This window comes from Garra rufa, chromosome 13 (assembly GCF_049309525.1).
Source record: "Garra rufa chromosome 13, GarRuf1.0, whole genome shotgun sequence".
NCBI classification, from domain to species: Eukaryota; Metazoa; Chordata; class Actinopteri; order Cypriniformes; family Cyprinidae; genus Garra; species Garra rufa.
This window is the reverse complement of record NC_133373.1, coordinates 41,559,454-41,572,411: the sequence shown is the minus strand read 5'-3', so window position 1 is coordinate 41,572,411 and position 12,958 is coordinate 41,559,454. Positions and strand designations below refer to the sequence as shown.

General features: G+C 31.2%; 1 protein-coding gene across 1 annotated transcript; it reads right to left on the bottom strand.

Annotated features, from left to right (window-relative positions):
- On the bottom strand, positions 1 to 8,028 carry pomcb (proopiomelanocortin b). Its single transcript, XM_073816829.1, has 3 exons — positions 7,897 to 8,028; positions 4,723 to 4,848; positions 1 to 836 (listed from the first exon to the last, which is right to left on the bottom strand). The coding sequence occupies exons 2-3, from the start codon at positions 4,846 to 4,848 to the stop codon at positions 306 to 308; spliced, it is 657 nt and encodes a 218-aa protein (XP_073672930.1). The 5' UTR covers positions 7,897 to 8,028; the 3' UTR covers positions 1 to 305.
- Positions 8,029 to 12,958: the final 4,930 nt, after the last annotated feature.

The following is a 12,958-nucleotide window of genomic DNA, read 5'->3' as shown; positions in this document are numbered from 1 at the left end:
TACAGTAAAGCTATTTCAGGTAGACAAATACCTGGCATTTCTGAATATCCTTGTTTTTTAATCCCAGAGATGATTGTTATGGTGTCAGGCATCTAAATGAATTGTGAATATCAAGTAATGGGCTTTCATAGTCATGTGGTATACCCTTTACTCTAATATATAAGTGATTTGGCTAGTTGGTTTCTTTCTCTCTCTTTTTTTTTTTTTCATAGGACAGTTTCATGCCCTGTTCAGAGGAAGCTTTTTTAAAATTAGGGTTGTATGTTACACATTTAAATGTAAATCTGTCCATTCTCTCCATTCTCTTAATCTCTGAACTGCTGTCCGTCTTTAACAATGACATTTCGTATGAGCGTGAGCAGGGGCTTGTTGGATGGATCCGAATACGGCCTCATGAAGTCTTCGTAGCGCTTCTCAGGAGGGGCGTTCCAGCGGAAATGGGTCATGCGATACCTCCCGTTGGTCTTTGCGTTGTTCCTCTGCTGAACGTCCAGCGTGCCGCTCTGCCCTCGCTCCATGCGGACGCTTTCCGCAGACTCCTCGGGCTCCTCCTCCTCCAGAGCGCCGTTGGTGAAGACTTTGATGGGTCTGCGTTTGCGGCCCATGGGTTTGCCCCAACGGAAGTGCTCCATGGAGTAAGACCTTCTCTCGTCGTTGTGAGGAGCTTCTCCGGTGGCGTCTTGCAGCTCGATTGAATCAGGAGATAAAGCTGATAAGAGCAAACCTAAACTGAGGCTCTCTTCCTCAACCTCTTCATCATTGTTCTGCTGTTCAGATGAAGACACTCTCCTGTAATTGGAGGATTCTTGCGCAGATTTGCACTGTTTGATACACTGCTGTACAGTCAGGAGAGAGAATGAGAGGATGCAGATGTATGTTAACCATAAATGCAGCTTTCTTTAGGAAACATTATTACATTGTACAAAGCTTACAGGTCATTCAAATAGTTCTGAGTTTAATCTTTTTTGTATGTATACTACCGGTCAAAAGTTTTTGAACTTTTAAGATTTTGAATGTTCTTTTAAAGAAGTCTCTTTTGCTCACCAAGCCTGCATTTTTTTTGATCCACAGCAAAAACAGTAAAATTTTGAAATATTTTTACTATTTAAAATAACTGCTTGCTATTTAAATATATTTTAAAATATAATTTATTTTTGTGATGCAACGCTGATTTTTTTTTTAAATAGAAGTGAATACTTTTATCTATCAAGGATGCTTTAAATTGATCAAAAGTGATGATAAAGACATTTATAATATTACAAAATATTTCTATTTCAGATAAATGCTGTTCTTCTGAACTTTCTATTCATCAAAGAAACCTGAAAAAAATCTACTCAGCTGTTTTCAACATAATAATAATAAATCATATTAATAGAGTAGTTACTGAGGGACCATGTGACTGGAGTAATGATGCTAAAAATGTAGCTTTAAAATCACAGGAATAAATTACATTTTGAAATATATTCAAATAGAAAACAGTTATTTTAAATAGTAAAAATATTTACAAATTTTACTGTTTTTGTTGTACTGTACTTGGTGAGCAGAAGGGACTTCTTTAAAAAACATTAGAAATCCTTTTTTGTCTTCTTTTTTTTTTTACCATAATAGGCTAAAACACTGAGAATAATGTCTGAAAAAGATTTTTTTTTAAAATAATAAATTATGCCTTAATGGTTCTAAATATATTTTTCTTCATTTTATTTATGCAATATATATATATATATATAACTTTATATTCCTTTTGAGTTTTTTCCTTAGTTTTTTTTTTTTTTAAATTTGATTTCTTTTTAATAAGTTTAAATGTCATCAAATTATTGTTAGGTCTGTAGTCTATTTGATTGCTTATTATATAAATATGTTCGCAGAATTCTACGGCCCGAAGTCAATTATTCCGCTTATACTACAGTTACCACACCTCAAGACATCGATCAGATTATATATTTCAAGACATTCCTCCGGTTTTTATCCTTAAAACGCTATTGTGAGTAGGATTAATTTCTTACCAGCTCATCCAACAGCTTCGTTGCTAGTCCAAAACGTCATTTTAGACCTAGCAACGACGCTTGAGCCGTCGATAGCAAACTAATCCAAGTACTCCTCGCTGCAGACTGTAGCGCGGTGACGGCAGGTACCTACGTCAGGTATGTGTTTACCGCGCATGCGCAAAGTGACGTATGGTATGCCTGTGTAATTTGCATTGCGTGGTGACGTTAGGCGTTTTCGCGTCGTTTGTGACGTAACGCGTCATTAAAACGCATGCGCATACTTAACATAATACTCTTATAAAATGTAAAAGTATTAAAAAAAGCTAAGGTGAAAAAAAGAAGGGGAAAAAACAGTAATATGTAGTACAGCACAAATCCATGATTTTAACCATGTCTGAGGTAAAATTATATGGAATTACAGAGTTTATTCTGTAATATTTGTGTAGTATATTATATACAAGGTATTAACATTGTTGCACTTTATTTCACTGTGTATATTGTAACATTACTCTGCACCTTATATGTTTCTTATTTTAACCTTTCCTCTGTCATGATTCTTGTTTATTTAGTATAATTATGGACATTTTTCTGTTGCTTTGGCAATTCTGCCTGTGGAATATTTAAGCCAATAAAGTAGTATTAAGTTAAATAGACTACATACGGTATATTTTCAGTGTCTACATCCCATTTTATGCATGGTGCCTCCAAAAAACCAAACTGATAACAGTGATCTTTTATTGCAAACAATAAAACAAAATATAATTGTATATACTGTGACGAGTCGGCTGCCTCCCCCCTAATTATCATCACCACCCCGTCCCTTATTCGCCGCCCTTCTCCAGGCTCCCAACGGGAGTGGGTGTGTATGGGAGAGGAGAGTCGCGAAAACATCCCGGGCTGGCGGTGTGTGATGAGGAGCACGTGAACTGAATGAAGCCTCATCACCGCCGCTGCGGATCCGGATGAGGACCGCACCCGTGACGGCTGACGGGCCAGGATGCCGGGCCGTTTCATCCCCCAGAAGTGCCGCGTAGGCGGAGGAGGAAGATGCCGCTGAAGAAGCCGCCGCCCCTCGCGCCCCGGACCTGAGCAGGCGCCTTCACGACGAGGACACCAGATTCCCCGTTTATTTGGACACATTTACCCCCTTGGAAACTTGTTTTCTTTTACTTTCTGTTTAATAAAAGCCTCTCCGAGGCCTGACGCCACACCCACTGTGTCTGTCGTTTGCTCCTCCCGCCACAATACATATATATTTTTATATATAATAATTAAAACTATAAACATGACACATGAGGACAAGAGAAAACAACAACAAAAATAGTTTAAAAAAAGTTAATGAACATGCACATGCGCACAGTGCGCAGTAACGCCAGTAAGAATAGCGCGCATGCGTGTTATATACATACCATACGTAAACACATACGTGACGTAGGTACCTGACGTCACCGCGCTACAGTCTGCAGCGAGGGGTGTCTCAACTAATGCAGGTAATAATGAAGTTTAGACAGACCGACAGACAAGCAGACGGACGGCAAGAGAGGGGGGAGAGAGTTTAAGATCGTAAATTACCTCTCTCAAGTCTGTGTGTCTCTCAAAGGTGACTGGCAGCATCGTCTCTACTGACGGTTAAACTTTAAGTTCATTTTCTTCAAGACCACGCCGTTGTTACCTCGCTTGCGAGAACTGTCACGTTTTTAAGTTGTTTATCGTCAGAGATGCGCTAACAACGTTAGCGCCAGTGCTAACTGCATGTGTGTGCGTCTGTGAGTGAGAGAGAGCGAGAGAAATAGAGTATGTGGTTTCCGTACATAATAAAACGTAATATTGTGGAAAAAACATGGACATAATCTGTCGTTTTTATCCTGTTGTTTACCGTATGTATTAGTTTTGCCAGTGTCACTAGCTTTTGGTTATTTTGCTGTTTTGGGCTGTAAGGACCTTCGAAATAACTGAAATGGTGTGGCAAAGTGATATAGACATGTACTGCGGTCAAAAGCTGCCTGGAACTACGTTCGCCGTGCGTTTCCCTGAAAATAATGCACACTTCTAGAACGTTCGTCAGCCAATCAGATTCAAGCATTCAACGGCCCTGTAGTATATATATATACTATTGTGGGGACGGTTGCAACATTTCACTTTGTCTATTTAAGTGTAAAGTGTACATATATTATAATATGTACACATGTTGCAGCAATATGGGTGAGTAGCTGACAGATGTGGCTTTATTGTATTAAAATTTCGCCTTTCTAATGCAAACAGTCTCTGAGAAACTAAAGGAAATGCAAAAAGTGTTGAAACCGTCCCCACTCTCCCCCTATTAGTTTTAAGATCAGATTTTTTTTTAGATCGTTCAAACTAATTTTAATAATTGAATCAGTCTTAAGTAGCACAGGGATATTTGTAGCAATAGCCAAAAATACATTGCATGGGTCAAAATTATCGATTTTTCTTTTGCCAAAAAGCATTAGGATATTAATTAAAGATCATGTTCCATAAAGATATTTTGTACATTTCCTGCCGTAAATAAATCAAAACTTAATTTTTGATCAGTAATATGCATAAGAACTTCATCTGGACAACTTTAAAGATGATTTTCTCAATCCTAACAAACCATACATCAATGGAAAACTTATTTATTCAACTTTCAGATGAGGTATAAATGGTAGTGTATGTGATTTTAATCTTTCACAGTATCCATAAAGTCATGTTATTAATGCCTTAAAATGAATCTTACCAATATTTGTTCATTAGTTTTAAGGCTCATGCACTCAGTCAAATCCAAGCAGCGGCCATCTACATACGGACAGTGAAAACACAAGACAGCTACAGCTGCAGCCAAAAGCCAGGAAGAACAGAGCATCTGAAAACAAGAAACAAGACAAGATCAGTTCCTCCATCCCACAGGTATCATGGGTATGACTCAGAATGCAAAGCTTAAAAGCAAACGGCTGGTACTGAGCTATATATAAAGTCAAGGACGAGTTTTATCACTCGGGTATTTTACTTGAATCACCTTTGATTTGATTGCAGTGAATGAATCACATCATCTGTGCAGTCAGGGGTCACTGAGACTATCTGCACACAATGACGGCATGAAGAAACGGATGTCTCTTCTAAAAGCGTCTTTATTTTTAAGGTAAACCTTCTGTAATTGGTGACTGTTCAGGATGCTTAGTAGAAGGAAGGAACTTTTATCTACTATCTTCATTCATTCGTACGTGACCTTTTATGGTTTTTCTGATGATGTTGTGACACACAGATCTGTGAGGTCCATTAATATCACACCACCACGTCAGCCGCAGTGTTGCGTCAGGGATGAAAGGAAAAGCGCTGAAATAGATGGGCTGCAGTTAGCAGACTCTCTAGTCTTGCGGGTTTGAGACTCATTAGTAAGATTGTCCATGAAAGTCTACAAAAATTGGTTTTGGTATGGATGATGACTCAGTAACCCCAGATTTAGTCAAAAGCCTCTGATGATCCTGTCAGATATTACACCGTTTCACCGGGGGAGAAAAAGCTCTATTAATATTTTATTCTTTTTAAACCAGACCAAGTGGATCAAGTGCATTTTTTTGTTATTATTGGATATCGTTTGATGATTTCACCATGGTTATGCATATCAAATTAATTCAGACATTTTTTTCCTTTTAATATCCTGCCAGTATTTTCATTTAGAATAATGCACATTTTTATAGATCTGTACATTATGCATTTAAATATGAAATAAAAATACATAAAATGTCTTTTAACATGTATTAAATCCAACAAAAATCATTTAAAATAATATAGTATTAAATAATATTAATAATGCAAATAATTATTGTTTAAAATCGCTATTATTTCACATATTACAGTTTTTACAACAGATTTATTTTAGATCCTTATTAAAATTAATTTTAACATGGTTATGCATATCAAATTAATTCAAATATATTTAACTTAAAATAATGCACATTATTATAGAACCATGCATTAACAGCATTAGCATATAAATGTAAGCATAAAAATTTAAATATGAAATAAAAATACATACAAAATATGTATTTAAAAATGTATTTTAATATGTATTATAAAATAATATAGTAATGAATAATATTAATAATAAAAATAATTATTGTTTAAAATCACTATTATGTATAGTAATAATCACTGTTATCACTATACATGCATAAACATGCATTTCAGTATAAAATAAAAATACATAAAATATGTATTTAAAAAATACAAAAATGTATTTTAGCGTATTAAATCCAACAAAAAACATTTAAAATAATATAGTATTAAATAATATTAATAATAAAAATAATTATTGTTTAAAATCACTATTATTTCACATATTACAGGTTTTAGAACAGATTTTTTTAGATCCTTATTAAATCATTTTAATAATTTTATCTGAATAACATTAATTTCCCTTTATTATTGGATATTGTTTGATGATCAGATTAATTATTATATATTTTATTCAATTTATTTCCTGCCAGTAATTTAATTTAGAAAAATGCACATTATTATCGAACCTAAACACCATAAACATATGCATTTAAGTATGAAATAGAAATACATAAAATATGTATTTAAAAATACAAAAATGTATTTTAATATGTATTAAATACAACAAAAATTATCTAATCATTTTAATATTAGATCAATAAATAATGTTAATTATAAAAATAATTATTATTTTAAACCATTATTTTTTTTCGTATTATAATTTTTAGATCAGATTTTTTTAGATCCTTATCAAATTAATTTGAATAATTTTATCTGAATAACCTTAATTTCCTTTTATTTTTGGATAGAATTAAAATGAATTATTATATATTTTTTCATTTAATTTCCTGCCAGAAGTTAAATTTAAAATAATGCACATTATTAGAGAACTATACATAAACCTATGCATTTAAACATAAAATAAAAATACATACAAAATGTGTATTTAAAAATACAAAAATAGTAATGAATAGTATTAATAATAAAATAATTATTATTTAAAATCATTGTTTCACATCTTACAGTTTTTAGATCAGATTTTGTAGATCCTTATCAGACTAATTGTAATAACTTTATCTAAATAACATTCATTTCCCTTCATTATTGGATATTGTTTGATGATTATATATATATATATATATATATATATATATATATATATATAATTATATAATTTAATTTAAATGAATGCACATTATTATGGAACCATACATAAAATTAAAAATACAAAATGTATGTTTTTAAATACAACACAATTATTTAATCATTAATAATAGTAGTAGAGAGTAGTAGTAAAAATACAAAAAATTATGTTAATATGTATTAAATGCAACAAAAATTATCAAATTATTTAAACTAATATATTAATAAACAATATTATTAATAAAAAAAATCATTATTTAAAATAATTTTTAGTTCCGATTTTTGAATTATCAAATTAATTTTTAATAATAGTTTTATCTGAATAAAATTAATTTAACAAAAATGTTTACTTCATTATTTAAAATCTATTATTTAAAACATTTGTTATGTATGTCAATCTAATTCAATAAGGAAATTCGTAAAGCTATAGCTTTGCTTACCATAAAATTGATAGTTATAAAACACTATAAAAATGAAGTTGTTTCAAATAAAATTATGGAATAGAAAAATAAAAATAAAAAGTCATTTATAAGATAATCAAAATCAATAGTTATTGTCTTTAATTTGAATTGAGTCCTAGTGTTTAATTTTAAAAATTGCAGTATGTTTCTTAATATTTTTGTATTATTTAAAATAAAATAAAAATATATATAAATGACACATTTGCTGTGACACTGTTCATAAATGAAGCTTTCTAAGCAGATACAGTACTAACCAGTGATTAAATGTTTAAATCCAAAATGAAAAAAAAATTCAAATTCCATCCTCTTACCTTTCTGAATTTAAAGACCAGTTCTACGGTTCTGAATCTCCTCTTTTGGCTCTTCTTTGGGTCTCCAGCTCTTATCAAGCTCACCTCCACTGCTCTCGGTTTGCACTTTTTTTCTCCTGATGTGTGTGTGAATGGATCTCTCTCTCTCTCTCTCTCTCTCTCTTGTTATGTCTTATTTTCTGAATGAGCTCTGCTCTCTTATATACCCACAGGTGCATGGCAACCCCTCAAGGCTGGAAGATGAGGTGGGTCTCTGCTGAGGTGGAGGGGGTGGGATGTAGATGCATTGGGGAAATTACTAATAAAAAAACAAACCGTTCATACTTTGTGGTCATCTTTATACCTGTTTTTGACACATTACAACATCCACAGGAAGTGGCAGGTGAATTATGGATCATATGATGTGGTTCTGTTACTCGTGTTATTTGAGACACTTGGAAACTTGGTGAAAATGAACTCAGGAAATTGAGGTGGAATGACGTAATTTGACATCACAAAGTCCCAGTCGATTGGAAAAACATACAAGCGGCGTGCAAATCGATCAGACTGACCAGATGCGCATTACCTTAATTGCTTAGCTCAAGCTGAACAATGATTCTAACTTAGTTTCCAATCTCTTTGTTGTTTCTTTTCTTAATGAAGACCATTAATGGCCCAAGGTTCATCAGCAGCAAATGTAATTACTAACAATGGAGGAAAGCTAATGTTGTGTTGTCGTGGTTACTTGTGATAAGTCAATTACTCTTTTTTCACTCTGATTTACTTACATTAATACACTGAAAAAAAGAAAGGAGTGACTTTAATTCTCAGTCATTCAGAAAAAATAACACTTGAGGCTTGAAAGTAATTAAAAACAGCATCGCTGTTAGCATAGCTGCTCAAGGTCTGGTGATGCTTTTACATTTGAAAGGTTATAAAGAGCTTTTGTAACACAAATGTTGTCACAGTGGCCATTGTAAATGTAATGGCTTGCATGTAGCAGCAGTAACTAAAACCATAAAAACATTTCCGTTGCTTGTAACTAAAAATATACTAAGTATGGTAAAATGAAATGAAATAATAAAATAAAATATTTTATTTCTTCTAGTTTTAAGGCAACATTTCACATTTTTGTTTAGGTTAACTTAAAGTACTATATAAAATAAAATAAAAACTAGCTGAAATAAAATTAGTTAAAAAAAGTAATTTATCATTTTTTGCTTAGTTTCTCTTGTATTAAATAAAATAAAGTAAAATGAAAAAAAAACATTTATTTCACATAGTTTTAAGGCAAAATTGTGTAACTTGAAGCACTACACAAAATAATAAAAAAAGATAAAATATAATATAATAAAACAAAATAAAACAATTTATTTCAGCTAGTTTTAAGGCAACATTTCTCATGTTTGTTTAGTTTAATGAAGTACTAAATAAAATAAAAATAAAATAATTTTATTTAACCTAGTTTTAAGGCAACATTTCTCATTTCTATTTAGGTTAACTTAAAGTACTATATAAAATAAAATAATTTATTTCAACTAGTTTTAAGGCAACATTACTCATTTTTGTTTAGGTTATCTTAAAGTACTATTTAAAATAAAATAAAATAATTTTATTTCAGCTAGTTTTAAGTCAACATTTATCATTTTTGTTTAGTTTCACTTGAAGCACTAAATAAAATAAAATAAAATGAAAAACTAAAATAATTTTATTTCAGATAGTTTTAAGGCAAAATTGTCTAACTTAAAGTACTAAACAAAACAAAATAAAAAAAATGGTAAAATATAATATAATAAAACAAAATAAAATAATTTATTTCAGCTAGTTTTAAGGCAACATTTCTCATGTTTGTTTAGTTTAATTTAATACTAAATAAAATAAAAATAAAATAATTTTATTTCAGATAGTTTTAAGGCAACGTTTCTAATTTTTGTTTAGGTTAACTTAAAGTACAATATAAAATAAAATTGAATTATTTTATTTCAGCTTAAGTCAACATTTATCATTTTTGTTTAGTTTCACTTGAAGTACTAAAAAAAAATGAAAAAATAAAATTATTTTATTTAAACTAGTTTTAAGTCAACATTTATCATTTTTGTTTAGTTTCACTTGAAGTACTATATAAAATAATTTTATTTCAGATAGTTTTAAGGCAACGTTTCTAATTTTTGTTTATGTTAACTTAAAGTACAATATAAAATAAAACTGAATTATTTTATTTCAGCTTAAGTCAACATTTATAATTTTTGTTTAGTTTCACTTGAAGTACTAAAAAAAAATATATATATATTTTATTTAAACTAGTTTTAAAGGGGGGGGGGGGGGTAAAACTTTTGAACAGAATGAAGATGTGTACATTGTTCTTATTTTGCCTAAATATCATATTTTTCATTTAGTTCAGAAGCTACAGAAGATACTTGCATGTTTCCCAGAAGACAAAATAAGTTACATTTTTCCTGATATTAAAATTCAAGAAGTTTTCACCCCCCTGGCTCTTAAACGAGTAGTTCACTTTCAAAAGAAAAATTCACAGATAATGTACTCACCCCCTTGTCATCCAAGATGTTCATGTCTTTCTTTCTTCAGTTGTAAGGAAATTATGTTTTTTGAGTAAAACATTTCAGGATTTCTCTCCATATAATGGACTTCAATGGTGCCCCCGAGATTGAACTTCCAAAATGCAGCTTCAAAGGGCTCGACGATCACAGCGGAGGAAAGAAGGGTCTTATTTAGCAAAACAATGGGTTATTTTATTTTTTTTCAATTACAATTTATATACTTTTTAACCTCAAATGCTCATCTTGTCTAGCTCAGCAGGACAAGCGTTTGAGATTAAAAAGTATATAAGTTGCAAATGTTTTTAGAAAATAACCGATCGAGACCCTTCTTCCTCGGCTGTGATCAGTTAGTGCTCTTTGAAGCTGTAAAAGATTATCTGTAAATTTTTGTTCTGAAAGTGCATCGTGTTTCCATCATTGAACCTTCTGTAATAGTTGCATATGAGTCTCTCAGTTGTCCTCAGTGTGAAAAGATGGATCTCAAAATCATACTGTCATTGTTGGAAAGTGTTCAAATACATAAAAATGCTGAAAAACCAAAGAATGTGTTGGTGATCATTTAAATGCCTTGGATATTTTTATATGATAGCCTACAGTAGTGTTTTTCCTAAACAAACATAATTTGGTGCTGCATTAATTATTTGTAAAGACAGTCAGTAGACAGCGTGACTGTAGTTCAGTCCCTGGATTGTCTCTCCTCTCTTTCTTCTAATCAGGAATCCAATTATACAGGATTACAAGGATAAGATGCCCACCGTATCAGCCATCCTGCAATACATAAAGTGTAGAAAGAGAGAGCGCGAGGATGGCAGCATACGTCTGTATTTCCCCAGAAGACGAGCAGGATGTCTCTAACCACTAAAACAGGTAAAGATGAAGCCTTGTCACTGTTTCCCTGTAGAGCTTACTTGCTGATGACATCTAATGGGAGATGTTACGGCTGCATGTAACAGTGTATCAGCAGTGCGTCAACAGCTTTGTAAATAGTTTGGGAAATCTCTCATGTGAGATGGTGTGATGCATGAGCTGTGAAGTCATGGTAAATCAAATGCCCTCCACCCAAACAGATGTATACTCGGCGTTCACGTTTATAATCAAAATGTCACTTCAAAGACGTAGGATGCTTTATCAGGATGATTGATTTTCAGTGTTATTCTGTTATTCATGCTGCAGGTTATGAGTTATTGGCTCTCCGGCATTGCTCTGTAATGTGGTTTGGCATATTCAGCATTTCTCTGTTGGATCTAGTGCACTAGGCTTGGATCAGAGACACGTGGTGCTTTGGTAGACGTGATACTTCAGCATTAAAAGGTCCGCTCAAGGTGTTGGCAAAGGAAGGGTCAGATCAAGGCATTCCCTGCACGTTTTTCCTCCTGAGTTCACCTGCTGAACTAGATAGACAGGAGAGATGGAATATGTGGAAATGCATTGATTTGATTTCTGCATGCAGACTACAGTCAAACTAAAATGTATTCAGACACCTTCAAAATCTTTCACATTATCACAGTTTATTAGCTATAGTTTAGAAAATGGTAATAAAAAATTACAAGAACTTAGAGTTAAACTGTATCAGAACAAATTCACCTTGATAATGTCAGATAAATTTGATAGAAAGGTATGTAACAAAACATGGTAAGGTCAAAGTGTCAATCCAATTTTTGGTCCCAAATTTTTATCAATTTTACTGGTATGATATGTAACAGTTTACTTTATTTTGCTATCCTTACTTACACAAATGAACTATAGTGTCCTGCACCCACTAGTAAAAAAATATCTGGTTTGACTTTATGACCCCAACAATGTGTCTAATTTTGCATACACAGTTGCCCTGTAATGCATTTGGATATTTAAAGCCACACAAAAATGTTATTGCAAATATAGCAAAACAAAAAATTACGTTATCTTTATTTGTATAATGCTGTATATATACATAAAACAAATGTTAATGTATTATTAATTTGTAATATATGTGTATTTTTAATAATAATATTATAATTTAACAATTTTAATTAGGTTCTGTTATCATATTATATTAGTTTGTGTGCATATTAATTTGATTTTATGTATAATTTATTTGTCTATATCTATATACATATTTATACATAGAACAAATGTTAATATATAATAATTTGTAATATATGTGTATTTGTACTAATAATATTATAATTTAATAATTTAATTATAATAATATTATAATTTAATTTAATATTATAATTTAATTAGGTTATATTTTATAAGTAGGTTAAATTATTATATTATATTAGTTTGTGCCAATATAAATTAGGTTTTATGTATATTTTATTTGTCTTTATCTATCTATCTATCTATCTATCTATCTATCTATCTATCTATCTATCTATCTATCTATCTATCTATCTATCTATCTATCTATCTATCATCTATTTATTTATCTATAATATTTATTATATTTATAAAATTATTTATTGTATTATTTAGATATTTATTATATATAATTCTATTAAAATATATATTTAAAAATACTAAAAATCTAAAAAATCTAAAAA

Bases quoted from the DNA above. Each gene is read 5' to 3' on its own strand.
- pomcb (XM_073816829.1), bottom strand. From the start codon at position 4,848: ATGCTCTGTTCTTCCTGGCTTTTGGCTGCAGCTGTAGCTGTCTTGTGT. The intron at 837-4,722 runs GTAAGATTCATT...CTGACTGTACAG, and splicing joins AAACTAATGAACAAATATTG to CAGTGTATCAAACAGTGCAA.